Here is a 15,019-nt window from a genome sequence, read left to right as displayed (position 1 = left end):
TATTTGTAACTCAAGTAATTCACCCAAATAACATTTAGCAAGAAATAGTCTCCAGCTTTCTTGGTAGGTTTTACTTTTTGTAGTTCTGTTGTTTTCTAGTACTCGTGCTGGGCAGGCAGTTTGCCACTGAGTTCATGTCCTATTTCTCTTCCTCTGGGTTTTAAGCAGAGTAGGAACTAACTATCTCTAATGGGTGGTGGGTTTTTAACTGCCAGCCCAGGAGTTTCTAAGTTATCAAAACTCTGGACAGTAAAAAAAAAAAAAAAAAATCTATAATAGAGCCAGGCAGTGGTGGCACATGCCTTAATTTTAGCACTTGGGAGGCAGAGGCAGGCGGATCTCTGAGTTTGAGGCCAGCCTGGTCTACAGAGTAAGTTCCAAGACAGGCTTCAAAGGTACACAGAGTAACCCTGTCTTGAAAAACCAACAAAATAAAAATTAAAAATCTATAATAGATGTTTCTCCAGCCAAGCTCTGACTTCTGGTATGCTACTATGATGGGTCCTAGAGGCAGGACGACAGCTCCTATGACTGCTCAATCAAAAGGTGTCATGCAGAGAAGCTTTAAGCAGCTTAAACTAAATTTCCATTGGTCTACTAAAACTGAACAGTTATTTTCTATCTTGATGGTAATGCTCTCTAGATATCCCCTCTGGGAAGCCTGTAGACCTTCCTGTACTGGTATTGTCTAAGTGTATTTCCTATGAATAGAGACAGATAAGTAACTACACTGTGATCCTCAGTGCCTTAGAAACCTCTGGGTGTTTGCACCTCTATGAAGGCTCTATGAGGCTTAAAGTGGCATGGAGGTTTTTAGACAGGTCTATAGGTGGCAGTCTGCTATATTTTCCCTGCCAGTCTGTTCACAGTAAGATAGCTAGGAGTTGAACTGAGGAGACAAAACAGCAAAACCACCCAGTTTCTAAAACAAAAATGCCAGCCTGATTTATACCAATAATCCAAGCATTTTGAGATCCTGAGGCAGGTGGGTTGAGAGTTTAAGACTAACCTAGGCTACATAATAAAGTCCTGTCTTTAAAAGATTTAAAAACATATACACACAAAACAACAACCACAAAAAAGTGTGGAAAGGAGAGTTTAAAAGAGTTAAAAGCTTCTGAAGTAATTAGACACAGCGCCTACCTATAAGTTCATCTTAGGCATCAAGAAATTGAAGGCTAAGAGACCATGTGCAGTGACTGAGGCTCATCTCCTGGAAGTCAATGGCAGATCACTGATTACATATGCCCTTCTCCTCGTTCGCAAAGAGCCTTGCTCTCTCTTGCACGACTGCCCATTGCCACTCACAGGCTTTGCATGCTGTCCTCATTTATCTCATGGGAATGAATGTTGCATGGCAGGATTCTAGTAATGTGCTATGCAAAGAGCTGATGGCAGGCACAGGCACTTCTGACAGCCAGTGAGCAGAGAGTACCTGGCAGCCTTGTAGCTAGTGCCCAGGTATTCTGCTCATGTGTTATATGGGAGTTTTCTGCTGCCTTATTAATATTGTTTTTCTTTTTTCCCTTTCTCTGATAAATCCTTTAACTTTTCCTCACCTTCTGTTCGACAATAGCCATGGAGGGTAAGCACATCATATCTGTGTGTCTGTCTGGATTGCTTTATCACACCCAGCTCTCTGCATGTGACTCTGGACTAGCACGTGGATAGCCCTGTGGGAGGGCACACTTGCTTTGTTTGTCACCTCTCATGACAGGCAGGCGCCAAAAAGAGTGTTTTTTTCCAGAGACTGGTACATGACCAACTTTGCAATGAACTCAGATGCAACTGTCTGCTCCAGTATGCCTTTCCAAGGCATCCAGGAGTCTGGAATAGCCTCAGGACCATAGCAGACCCATAATTGTATATTTAGTCTTTCTAAAATATACCCACACAGCTTGAATTTTGAAACAGTAGTCAGCCTTTCCCCTAGGAAAGAGCCCCATGTCATTCTGCCCTCAGCACATAGGATATCATGAGTAATATCTGGCATCTCTGGACCCAGGTCCTGTATCATGTTTACACTCTATGACTTAATATGCTTCTCCTCATTACTACTCGAGGAACTGAGCCCTGCTGGCCTTGGTTTACCAAACAATCACCATAGGACTGGCAGGAAGTCCCTTTTCTGCTACATGAATATGAGTAGCTCTATGAAAGTAGATGGTGTCTGCCTAAAGCAAATGCATGTATGTCCACATTTATCATCATGAAAAGAGCACTTTGCTGTTAGTGTGTGAAGACAGCAAAGCTGAGCAGAACTTAAAACCAGCCGAGATCCTTATTATTGATGCTGTTTGATCATTTAGTAATGTTTCAGTCACTTTCCCTAAAGTCCAATCAATCCTTGCTTATAAATTCTTTGGGTTATTTCCCTTGTGAATGACTTGGGGGTCTGGGACAATTAATCTCCACTTTGAATCTGGAGATTTTAGTGTATATGATTTCATCTCATTTCCTTTAACTGAGCTCAAAGTTGGAGGACATCACTGTCTCATTTGTTGTCCCTTGGATGGCTTGCTTTACTGTCATCCTCAAACTGAACTATGTCTGACAAACAAGAAAATTCATTATCTTCTGCATCTGCTTTGATCTCTTTTAAAGACTCTCTAACTTAATTGTGGTGATACCTCACTATCTTCTGGGAAGCAGGAAATGACCAGCTTCTGTGTTATCAGCTTCAGCCCCAGGAAATCAGCCCCCCTCCCACTGCCAACCTCGACCGGTCCAATGACAAGGTATATGAGAATGTGACGGGCCTAGTGAAAGCTGTCATTGAGATGTCCAGCAAAATCCAGCCAGCTCCTCCGGAGGAATACGTCCCTATGGTGAAGGTAAAATCTACTCAGTATGGTGATGATGGCCTCCTTTCCTAGGGAAGCCAGAGCTGATGCTTTGGGTGTAAAGGCCACCACCAGATGGTAACAATGGCCTTAGACATTACTATAGCAAACAGTAGGCTGAGAATATACCTTGAAGCAGCAGAATCTTCTGATTACTGTTGTTTTTAAATTTAGTGGAATGGACAAAAAAAAATCTAAAGAGCATAGGTTGTGTGGAATGTTGTGTAACGGTAATGCTAAGTGTATGACTGAAGCAGCAGTGGGAGTTACTTCCTTCTGAGGAAGAGGTGGAAAAGAACATTAGTGGAATACTCAAGTGCTTGCTCATGAAAGCCAGGGCACATCTTCAGCTGTCATTATTCAGGTGCCTCTATCTTGGTTTTTAAGTATGTTCTGAGGATTGAATTGAAGTCTGTTAACTTGAAAATCAAGTATTTACCTGATCTATCTGACCTGCTCCTGTGGTGTTTCTTTTAAGCAGAGGAGTGAACTTTTATGTGAGTGACGATAACCCTGTCCTGGTGGTCCTGTCCACTCAGAAGGTTGAGGCACAGCAACCACTTGAATCCCAAGAATTCTGTACCAGTAATATAATAAAGACCTTTTTCAAAAAAAAAAAAAAAGTAAAAAAGAATAAGGAAGACAGGCATGTTGGCACACACCTTTAATTCCCAGCTCTCTAGAGGCAGAGGCAGGTGAATCTCAGTGAGTTCCAGGACAGCTAGGGCTACTCAGAGAAACCCTGTCTTGAAAAAATTTTTTTAAAAAGTGACAATAATTGGCTGGGCAGTTGTAGTGCATACCTTTAATCTCAGATTTGGGAGAAAGAGGCAGACTGATGGATCTCTGTGAGTTTGGTCTACAGAGTAAGTTCCAGGACAGTTAGGGCTATACAGAGAAATCCCGTCTGGGGGCAAGGGGAAAATGACAATAATTTTTTGATTTTTTTTGTTTGTTTGTTGTTTTGTTTTGGATTTGATTTGGTTTGGTGTTTTTTTGGAGGGTTTTGTTGTTGTTGTTCTTTGGGGTTTTGGGGTTTGGGGTTTTTTTGTTTTGTTTTGTTTTGCTTTTGGTTTTTCAAGACAGGGTTTCTCTGTAGCTTTGGGCCTGTCTTGGAACTAGCTCTTATAGACCAGGCTGGCCTTGAACTCACAAAGATCTGCCTGCCTCGCCTTCTGAGTGCTGGGATTAAAGCCGTGTGCCACCATCACCCAGCTGAGAATGACAATAATTAATAAAGGATGGAAGATCTGGGAGATATTGGGAGAGGAGAAAATATGAGATATATATATGTATTCTATGAAAACTTTTTCAATTAAAAAAGTTTTTTTTTAAAGTTGTGATGGGGGGTTCCGTGGCTAAGAGCACTTACTGTTTTTCCAGAAGACTCAGGTTCAGTTCCCAGCAGTCACATGATGGCTTACAACTTCCTGTAACTCCAGCTTCAGGAGATACAGTGTCCTTTTCTGCTGTTTTCTGGCTTGAGTCATACACATAATACACAGACACACATAAAGGCAAAACATGCATACACACTAAAAAGCCAGCACTGTTGGCAAAAAACCCAAGCTCAGTTTACAACCAGCTGTAAATTGGGCTCAAGGGTATTCAGTGTCTTCTGTCCTCCATGGGTACACACACACACACACACAGAGAGAGAGAGAGAGAGAGAGAGAGAGAGAGAGAGAGAGAGAGAGAGAGAGAGAGAGAGAGAGAGAGAGAGTAAAAATTCAGGAGAATACCACCACACCCAGGCCCTGCTTAGTTTTAGGTGTTGTGTAAAATTCAAAATGGGCTCCCAGCCAGGCAGTGGTGGCGCACACCTTTAATCCCAGCACTCATGAGACAGAGACAAGTGAATCTTCGTGAGTTCGAGGCCAGCCTGGTCTACAGGAGCTAATTCCAGGACAGGGTCCAAACCCTGTCTTGAAAAACCTAAAACAAAACAACAACAACAACAACAAAAAATGGGCTTTCAAATAAGACGCACCTTGCCTCCAGGCATTGGGAACTTGTCTTTAACCAGATTAAATGCTCAGGAACAAAGGCATACCCTTTGTCTACTTGTCTGAACTGTGAGGGTACCACAATCTGTTTGGAAGCCAGGTGGGGAAAGAAAAGAGGTGAGTTTTCACCTGTAGGAGCTTCTGATGTATCATCTACCCTGGGCATGAGAGCAAAGGACAGTCAGACTAAAGCTTCAGGGACAGGAGCCTAGTAACATGCAACACCCATCAGGACTCACAAACTTCTGTGTTCCTTATATGACCTTTGTGTGGTGTCTCATGGTAGTGATCTCAGTATTTGGGAAGCTAAAGAGAGAAAATTACAGTGAGTTTAAGCCAGCCTTGGCCACAGAGTAATATAAGAAGAAATTTTCAGGTAGCAGAAGGAAAAATGGTAAAGTACATACTTGAGAGAAAATATCAGTGTTGTCCTGACATTGTCATGTGTCCTAATTCTTCTGCGGTTCTTGTCTTAGGAAGTCGGCCTGGCCCTGCGGACCTTACTGGCCACTGTGGATGAGACCATTCCTGTCCTCCCAGCCAGCACGCATCGAGAGGTAGGCCACAGTGCTGGGTGGGGTCATGCTAGAGGACAGTTGTGATGCTGGCTTAGTCACCAAAGTGCCCAAGATAAACAACTTAAGTTTCAGAGATTTCAACCTATGAGCGCCGGGTACCATCGTTTCTGTACTGTAGAGAGGAAGGATGGCATGAAGGAACTACATATGATTGTTGGACGAGGTCTGCTTGTTGGTTCCCATCCACCCTGCTAGCTTAGACCCGAAATAATCACACAGAAACTGCATTAATTAAATCACTGCTTGGCCCATTAGCCCTAGCTTCTTATTGGCTAACTCTTACATCTTAATTTAATCCATTTCTATTAATCTGTATATCACCATGAGGTTGTGGCCTACCAGCAAAGTTTCAGCACATCTATCTCCCGCAGCTTTATGGAGGCTCCCACCACTTTCCTTCTCCCAGCATTCAGTCCAGTTTTCCCCGCCTACCTATGTTCTGCCCTATCAACAGGCCAAGGGAGTTTCTTTATTCATTAACCAATAAAAGCAACACATAGACAGAAGCACCTCCCTCACCATTTCCCCTTTTCTGTTTAAACAAAAAGGAAGGCTTTAACTTAAATATAGTAAAATTACATATAACAAAACAGTTATCAAGCAAGAATTATAAGTTACAATATTTATATCTACTTTATCTTTTGTCATAACTAGGAAAATTATAACTATAATTCTTCAACTTTATTTAACTTTATCAAAGACTCCAGAAGGGTATAATATTACCTAAGTAAACAGGAAGTGCATTGTAAGCAACTTCCAAAATTCTAGAATTGACAGAGACATCTCGCTACCTGGACAGTCACCCAAAGTTCTTCTGTACTATTGGGGCATCAATCTTCAGCCTACAGGCCCATAGTATCTGGAAGACTTTTCCATAAAGCAGGAAATTTCAAAGACAGTTCTGCCTATATTGGCAGTTTGTCAGTCACTTTCTTTTGTGTCCTGCAGAATGTCTGGCAGACTCTTTCATGAAGCAGGAACCCTGAAGGACAGTCTCAACCTTTAAGCAAGTTCAGCAGTCATTTCTCTGTGGGTCCTGCATGTCCAGTTCAGCAGTCCAGACAAGAGCAGTTCCTTGCCCAAATGGCTAACAAACTCCATAAGGAGCCTCTTCGATGCCCATTTTCCTCTTGAAGTAGACTGGTGCTGCCAAGAGCAGATGTGTCCCATTGTTATGAAAAGTACTAAATTTTTAAACATTTTAAATGCCATATTCTGAAGGTCTCTGAAAGATTTGAAGAATCCCTAATTAACATAAATAGAGTCTCTATATATCTAAAAAACCTAACTAACATGACTACAATCTTGACTATTATGGATGATTACCTATTAACCTATATTTCTTAATTATACATTACATTTTTAAATGAACTGCACAAACACAATACCTTAATCAAGAGCAAAAATATACATATTACAAAATTGACCTATAATTTGTATCAATAAACCAAGATCCATAACAATGCAAATCTCTGTAGCATATCTCCCTTTAAATGTAAATAAACATTTATTGACAATATTTGGGTTATGGGCATAGTTTTGTCCATTCTTCCTGCTGATTGGGGGCCCTGTTAATTAGGTCTTTTATGGTGTATCCTGTGTGCTAGTCACCAGTTGGGTGATGTAAATTTTTGAGGGTGTTCATGGCAACCTTTCAGGGGGTCTTGTTCCATCAAACCTCACCAGTCTGGAAGCAATCCACAGGTTCTCATCCTCTCTGGAAACGAGAAGAATTTCTTTTCCAAAGCAACATATCCTTGGACCCAAATTTGGAAGTCATGATAACTTTATAATATACATGCTGGTTTAGCTTAGCAGCCCATAGAATAAAATGTCTCTCTGTACTTAGCTCATTCACATTCAAAAAATTCAAAGAAGACACAATAATATACATAATACAGACTCTCTGTGAATTTTCCATTTTTATGTTGCTTATTTTTCTTTACTACTTTTACTCTGTCTCTTTAAAGGCTTTACCCTTTTAATTTAAAGCATTAGCTTTATTTTATGACTCTCTATAGTCTTTTTCTTCTCTCTTCCAAGCCTACGTACATATATCCAACACCATGGCCCATCTGGATTTGTCTTTCTTGCATATCTGTAATTCTTTCCTGTTCAGGAGCACTTTTTAAAATGCTAAGTGCTTCTTAAAACTTAAGCTGCGCCATTACTGTGGTATATATGGTACTGTCTGTTTGCTTCGCTCATTCCAGCATGGCAGAGCTGCTTGAGCCTCTGAGCTGCGCATACCACCCCACTTCCAGGCACACTGCCAGTCCACGTCACCATTGAGCAAGATGCAGCAGTCTGCTCACTAACCCCATCCAAATGCTTGGTTTCCGGAAAAAGTCAGAGTTTGTGCTAGCAGCACAGCCCACGGCCAGGAAGTTGCCATTTTGAAGCCATGTGGCTGCTACCAGTAAGACCTCTCACAAAGGAGCTGCAGCATACCACCTCAAGCAAAGCCCATTTTGGGGAAAAAATGTGGCTAAACTTTGTTTTTTAGTGTCTTATAATTTCTTTTCAAGCTTTCTCAGGTTTTACATGGATTTAGTCCACCACATTGGTGTCAGTTTGATGGGAGAGGAACTGCTCGTTCGTCCCAGCCACGAAATAATCACTCAGAAAACCATATTACTTGCAACACTGCTTCACCCATTAGCTCTAGCTCCTTATTGGCTAACTCTTACATCTTAATTTAACCCATTTCTATTCATCTGTATATCACCACAAGGTCGTGGCCTACCAGCAAAGTTTCAGCACATCTATCTCCAGCAGCTCCCTGGTGGCTTCCGCTGCCTTCCTTCTCTCAGCATTCAGTCCAGTTTTCCCCACCTACCTAAGTTCTGCCCTATCAGGCCAAGGCAGTTTCTTTATTCATTAACCAATAAAAGCAACACATAGACAGAAGGACCTCCACACCATATGATAGTCTGGAAGGAGAGGGAGAGAACAAGTTTTGGGCCTTTGAGAAAGAACTCTGGGTGATCACCTTCTTTCCACCAGGTCTCACTTCTTCTTACCCATAAATCTCAGCCTTTCCAAGTGGTGTTGGTATTCCCTAAAAAGGAGATATAAAAGTCCTTTTAACCAATTGCTTTAAGGATCCAAAATTCACCTCAGATACTATCCCCTGGCAACAGTCTCATATAGCCCAGGCTGGCTACACACTGAAATTTCTTACCTCCTCTGCTGGCCAGAATGCTGGATTACAGAAAGCTGCCACCATGCCCATTCTTGGCTGCCTTTTAGTTATCTTTTGGTTTTGCTTTGTTTTTTGTGTTTTTGGTTTTGGTTTTGGTTTTGGTTTTTTTTGTTGTTGTTGTTGTTGTTTTGTTTGTTTTTGTTTTTGATTTTTTTGTTTGTTTGTTTTGGTTTTTCGAGACAGAGTTTTGCTGTAGCTTTGGAGCCTGTCCTGGAACTCCCTCTGTCGACCAAGCTGGACTCGAACTCACAGAGATCCACCTGCCTCTGCCTCCCAAGTGCTGGGATTAAAGGTGTGCGCCCCTGCTGCCTGGCGCCTTTTAGTAGTTTCATTCTACGACATCCTCCACTGCTCCCTTTCCTCCCCCACCCCTACCCCCTTGGTTTTTTGAGACGGGGTTTCACTGTGTAGCCCTAGCTATCCTGGAACTCATTCTGTAGAACAGGCTGATACTGCTTCCTCAGTGCTGAGATTAAAGGCGTGTACTACCACCACCTGGCTCCCTTTCCTGTTTCTAGTGTACCATGCACTGTTCTTCAACCTATCCTGCCTGGGATTTTTGTTTGGTTGGGTTTATTGTTGTTGTTGTTGTTGTTGTTTCTTTTTCTTTAATTAAAAAATGTTTTTATATTGTATGGTGGTTTGCCTACGTATGTGCAGTTCCGTTGGAGGCTAGAAGAGAAAGTGTTAGATCTCCTAGAAGTTAGAGATGGCTGTGAGTGCCATGTGGGTGCCCCTGGGACTCTGGAAGAGCCCTCAGTGCTATTAACTGCTGTCCCATGTCTCTAGCTTCTTGCTCTTTACTCTGAAAAGATTTTCAGACTTACAAAAACTTGGCAAATTAATAATGGAAAATTTCAAGCATCCTTTATTTGAAGTGCAAGCATCACATATCAACACTTCACCACGTTTACATTCTCTCTCCAAGGTGTCCACCTGTTTGTTCATCCTTAACCATGAACATCTGTGGGGCTTCTGATACCAGGGATGGCCTGCTGTATACCCACCCTCCAGCTGTGAGCGTTGAGCCTCTGGTTGCTGCAAGCTCCTTTCCTGCTGGGTGTGCTGAGGGCCTGTCCACCTATCTTTGTGTTACCTCTGCTCTTCTGAAAGATGTTTGGCTGCTTTCTCCTCTTACATGGCATCAAATTTTGGAGTGTAGAAAACTTTTTGTTTTGACCTCATTTTTTCTTTAATTGTTGTTATGTGTGTGTATATGTATATATACCTAAATACATAACTATAACCTGCTCAGTTTATATGTTACTTGTATGTATTTTTTAATATTTATTTATTATGTTTACAATATTCTGTCTGCATGTATGCCTGCAGGCCAGAAGAGGGCACCAGACCTCATTACAGATGGTTGTGAGCCACCATGTTGGTTTCTAGGAATTGAATTCAGGACCTTTGGAAGAGCAGGCAATGCTCTTAACCACTTAGCCATTTCTCCTCCCCTGTATGTATGTTTTCAACGCTGACTAGTTGGTATTGAATAGCCAGTTGGTCTGCCCTTTTCTGGTGAAGATTGCCAACTCTCAGCATTCCTCGGCTGCCTATAGTTCCTCGTGTGGGCATGAGCCTTTCACCATCCACAGTAACACATCTGTTGGTGTTATCCTTGTTCAGCTTCTGGTTAGGCAGCACTGAAAACCAGGGAACAGGGACTTGCTGTGAGACTGTCTCCTGGGAATGTCAGAAGTTACATTCATAGTCTCACTAGCACAGGAGAGCTTTTTGAGGCAGGTCCTCAATATATGGTCTAGATTGACTTGGAGCTTGAACTTGAAACCCTCCTCCCGAGCTTCCCCAGGGCCAAGATTACAGGTGCACTCTGCTTCACTCAGCTGGCATTAGTATTTTTTTAGTAATCTAGGCTAAAGGATTCTGTAAGCATGCATGTGTGTCCTGGTAAGTGACTGCCCCAAAGCTCCATCCTGCAGCACTGAATGTTCTGTGTTGAGTCCTGCTTGAAGTGCTCTACTGGACTGCAACTCACATTGCAAAGCTACTGACTCATCCCTACTATGTGATATTAAAAGAGCCTTTCTTTGATCCTTCTTCCCTTCTCTACTGCCTCTCCTCCCGCCAGCCAGGCAGCTATGTTGAGCCCAGTTTTCTGCAGTGACTTGCTCTAGAAGTATCAGGGGCCACTTAGATCAGAGTCTTCCTCACTCACTCCTGCCAGCCCCCTCACTGGTCCTTCTGTTGCCTTTGAGCATGGCCAACCTTGCCATCTTCTTTTTTGTTTGGTTTTTTTGAGACAGGATTTTCTCTGTGTAACAGTCCTGGCTCTGTAAACCAGGCTGACCTCGAACTCACAAAGATCCCCCTGCCTCTGCCTCCCAAGTGCTGGGATTAGAGGCACGTGCCTCCACCACCTTGCAAAAACTTTTATTTTTCTTTTGGTAGTGCTGGGGATCGAACCCAGGGCCTTGTTCATGATAGGCAGGTGCTCTACAACTGTACTGGATCTCTAACGGGCAGGGCTCTTTTAAAAGGAAATGTAGTGAATGTGCACAGGAGGTGCTCTTAGTGGCTGTAACTGAGGAGGATGTATTCTGTCAGAACCCCAATGGCAGGCCAGTACAGATGCCAGAATACTAACAATATCTCCATCCTTTCATTCAACGTTAACCCTGCTATCAAAGACAACTTTCTAGAGCAGTTGTCTTGATTATGTCATTCTCCCTCTACACATTAACTCCAGCAAGATGAAGGTCAGCGTGTCATGGTCTTTGTAGTTGAAACTGGTCTACTTGTGCAGTCTAATCCAAATCTAGCTGTTCTCTGTAAGGTCTTTCTGAGGCAAAGGACTAGCTCTCTGTTTGCGTGTGTGTGTGTGTGTGTGTGTGTGTGTGTGTGTGTGGTCTTTATCTGTTGAATTCAGGATCTCTTTGCAGGCCTCTTCCACCAAGTCTAATTCCCTCCATCCACAGCAAAAAGTGGTCATTGCCCTGGAATCATTCAAAGAGCAGATGTCCTAGTCACCATTCAATGAGTAAGCAGGAAGGGCTGGGTATGGCGGCACAAGCCTTTAATTCCAGTACTCCGAAATCAGAGGTGGGTGGATCTGTAAGTTTGAGGCCAGCCTGATCTACTTAGCTAATTCCAGGACAGCCAGGATGACATAAAGAGACCCTGTCACAAAGAATTAGCAGAAGAGTTATGAACCTTGCAAGGCAACATGTGCTCCACAGCCCAGCCTAGCCCAGCAGAGTGTGTCTTGAAGATGTCCCCTGACTCTGGCAATAGGAAGCAATAATTATAGGAAGCCTATGCTTCGACTACTAAGACCAGATACAGAAAGCAGAGAGAGATGTCTGGAGAGATGGCTCAGTGGTTTAGAGCATTTGCTGCTCTTGCAGAGGACCCTCATTTAGTTCCTAGCACCCACATACCAGCTCACAAGCAAATGTAACTCCAGCTCTGTGGCATCTCAAGTCCTCTCCTGGCCTTGCTAGTTACCTACACACACGTGGCATGCACACACATGCATACATAATATTTTTTAATATTAAAGTAAACCCCAAGAAAAAGCCTGGAAAGAGAGTCAGCATACTAAGAAAGCATGGCCTTGGTCTTTATCCTGGGTGGCTCTCATCAGGTCACTTAGTATTAAGATGTTTGTATTAGAGTGTGCATGTTTGGACTAGATTGTCTCAGGTTCTGTCACATTCTGTGACTATAAAATGAAGCAAAGTCTACCACACACTGAAGTTAGAGTCCAAACAGCAAGCTTAGTACAGGAGAGTCGGTCAGGGTGACATGGGGGCTGAAAATGGAAACACTACTAGCACATATGTGCTCTGTGCACACAAGCAGGCATATAGGCACACGAGACCACATTGCAGTCACTAAATTTCTAAAGAGGACATACAGATTTCACACCCCATTGAAATCTTCCCTTACCCTCCCTACCCCCCGCCACTGTGTAAGCCTGACTGGCCTGGAATTTGATATATAGACCAAAGTGGCCTGGAACTCATAGATCCTCCTGCCTCTGCCTTCTAAATGCTGGGATTAAAGTGTGCACCACCACGCCCAATTTATTGTTACTTTGAAAGTTTATTCAAGGAAAATAAAGTTTTATTTTGTCTTGGAGGCCCAAAGAAAGACTCAAGACAAATGCCTGGAAGCTGATCTCCTGACCCTCTCTTGTATTTCCTAGATTGAGATGGCACAGAAGCTGCTGAACTCTGACTTGGGTGAGCTCATCAGCAAGATGAAGCTGGCTCAGCAGTACGTCATGACCAGCCTGCAGCAGGAGTACAAGAAGCAGATGCTGACAGCTGCTCATGCCCTGGCTGTGGACGCCAAAAATCTACTTGATGTTATTGATCAAGCAAGACTGAAAATGCTAGGGCAGACACGACCACACTGAGCCACTGGCCATTGAACACGGCTTTCTGCCCTTGGGAGATCTTCTCTAGCATTCCACCAGCAGCGAGGAAGTAACCGTGTCCTCGGACGCCCACACTCACAACTCCAGCTGAATGACAGCTAGCTGAAAGTCTCTCTCATATAAGTTTAACCACAATATGTGTGGTTTTGATTTGTTATTTTTCTAAATAATGTTCAGAAAAGTCTGGATCCAAAATGTGGCATTTTTCTGAGAATGAAGATTGTACATTAAGAAGCTTTTAAAATATACTTGGTGTTGGAATTGGGATGTGTGCTTCTAGAAGTGGTAATTCCTACTGACTATGGCTTAAAGTTGAAAGAGGAGTGTCTTAGGGGGGAGGACTCCCTAAGAGCCCAGAGGCTGGCCATCCTTCCTGCCAGAGTTCCTGTCCAGGCTGGTTTGCTATATGCTAATCTCATTTACAGAGAAAGTGCATAAAAGCTATATTTTGAAGACTGAGTGGTTTCAGAAGAAAACTTCTGCCCTCCGTGTCTCTACCTTTTTCTTTCCCGTGGATACTGAAGCATTGAGTTGCAAACGATCTATAGAACTGACAAAAACTCTTGTCTTTCCTCACCAGAATTCTGTGCCAGTTTTTTGTAGCAATGTAATTTTTCTTGGGAGCAGAAATGCTTTGTACCAGAGCACTCCCAAATGCATCAAGAAGTTTCAGAACCATCCCTGTTCTCCATTTTTATATAATTTATAAGAATGATTAAAGCCATGTTGACTCTTACATCCACTGGAGCTAATTGATCTTCATTTCGTCTGTCTTCCCAGGGAGGACCCCACAGGACAGACAGGGATGTGGGTCTCTGATGTGCTGTTGTCACACCATGCATTCTGTTAGACAGTTTGGAAAGCATACCTTCCCTTTAGTTTGTTGGGGGATATAAATTATTCTCAGGAAGAATATAATGAATTGTACAGTTACTCTGACCTATTAAAGGTGGCGCCAGGAAAGTTTGCGTTGCTGTCGCCTTATTTTAAGGGGGGATTCATTTAAAAATGTTCAGGGGATCTGTGAGAAACTGTCACTTGGAGGAGCTTTTATGTATCGCTAATCTCTTTTTCTTGTACAAAAGTGGAGGATTCCACCATAGATGACAGCGCAGCCCAGCCTGCTGTTCCATTCTGTCAGGGTCTTAGGTAGTTTTTGTTTGGTTTGATTATTTGTTTTTTGGGGGGGGGGGGGGTGTTTTTGTTTTCTTTTCTTTCTTTGTTTTTCTGAGGTAGGTTTTCTCTGTAGCTTTGGAGCCTATCCTGGAACTCACTCTGTAGGGCTATGGTGGAATCCTCCACTTTTGTACAAGAAAAAGAGACTAGGGATACATAAAAGCTCCTCATACTCACAGAGATCCGCCTGCCTCTGTCTCCCGAGTGCTGGGATTTAAGGTGTGTGCCACCGCCGCCCGTTGCTAATTATTTTTTTAAGGGGTTAATTTTTCTGTTTGGTTTGCTTTGGTTTGGGGGGGGTAGGTTTTTGTTGTTGTTGTTGTTTGTTTTTTCCAAAACAGAGTCTCATTATGTAGCTCTGCTTGTCCTGGAATTCACTACATAGATCAGGCTGGCCTTGAACCTCGCAGAGTCTGCCTGCCTTTGCCTCCCAAGTTCTGGAATTAAAAGTATGAATCACCTGGCTTGGTTTGGTTTTTAGAACATATTTGCTACTTTATTACTCGTGTGTGTGTGCGTGCGTGTGTGTGTCTGTGTGTGTGTGTGTGTGTACACGTCTGTCTGTCTGTCTGTCTGTCTGTCTGTCTGTCTGTCATGGTGCTCATACAGAAGTTAGAATACAACTTCAAAACTCAGTTCCCTTCCTCTATCACGTCTTCCAAGGAGTGAACTCAGGCCAGACTGTGTTGCAAGTGCTTTGACCCACTGAGTTAGCTTACCAACCTCAGTTTGGGCTTTCTTTGTAGCCTAGGATACTGTAGAACTGAGGGCAGTCCTCATGCCTCAGCCTCTCCAGCATGTAAGGA

At 43.0% G+C, this 15,019-nt stretch overlaps 1 protein-coding gene across 5 annotated transcripts in view; it reads left to right on the top strand.

Annotated features, from left to right (window-relative positions):
• The window catches only part of Ptk2 (protein tyrosine kinase 2), a 101,058-nt gene extending 87,058 nt beyond the window's left edge, over window positions 1–14,000 (top strand). For 3 of the 5 annotated variants that reach the window (XM_038344061.1, XM_038344059.1, XM_038344063.2), the window contains 4 exons: window positions 1,577–1,585; window positions 2,679–2,834; window positions 5,326–5,406; window positions 12,804–14,000. In XM_038344061.1, the coding sequence (XP_038199989.1) occupies window positions 1,577–1,585; window positions 2,679–2,834; window positions 5,326–5,406; window positions 12,804–13,016 (459 nt within the window). In that variant the 3' untranslated portion in view covers window positions 13,017–14,000. The remainder of the gene's footprint in view (window positions 1–1,576; window positions 1,586–2,678; window positions 2,835–5,325; window positions 5,407–12,803) is intronic. The other 2 variants (XM_038344062.1, XM_038344060.1) reach the window with 1 other exon arrangement.
• The last annotated feature ends 1,019 nt before the right edge of the window (window positions 14,001–15,019 follow it).

Source organism: Arvicola amphibius, chromosome 9 (assembly GCF_903992535.2).
Source record: "Arvicola amphibius chromosome 9, mArvAmp1.2, whole genome shotgun sequence".
NCBI classification, from domain to species: Eukaryota; Metazoa; Chordata; class Mammalia; order Rodentia; family Cricetidae; genus Arvicola; species Arvicola amphibius.
The sequence above is the reverse complement of the archived record's forward strand: the minus strand, read 5'-3'. Positions and strand labels throughout refer to the sequence as shown.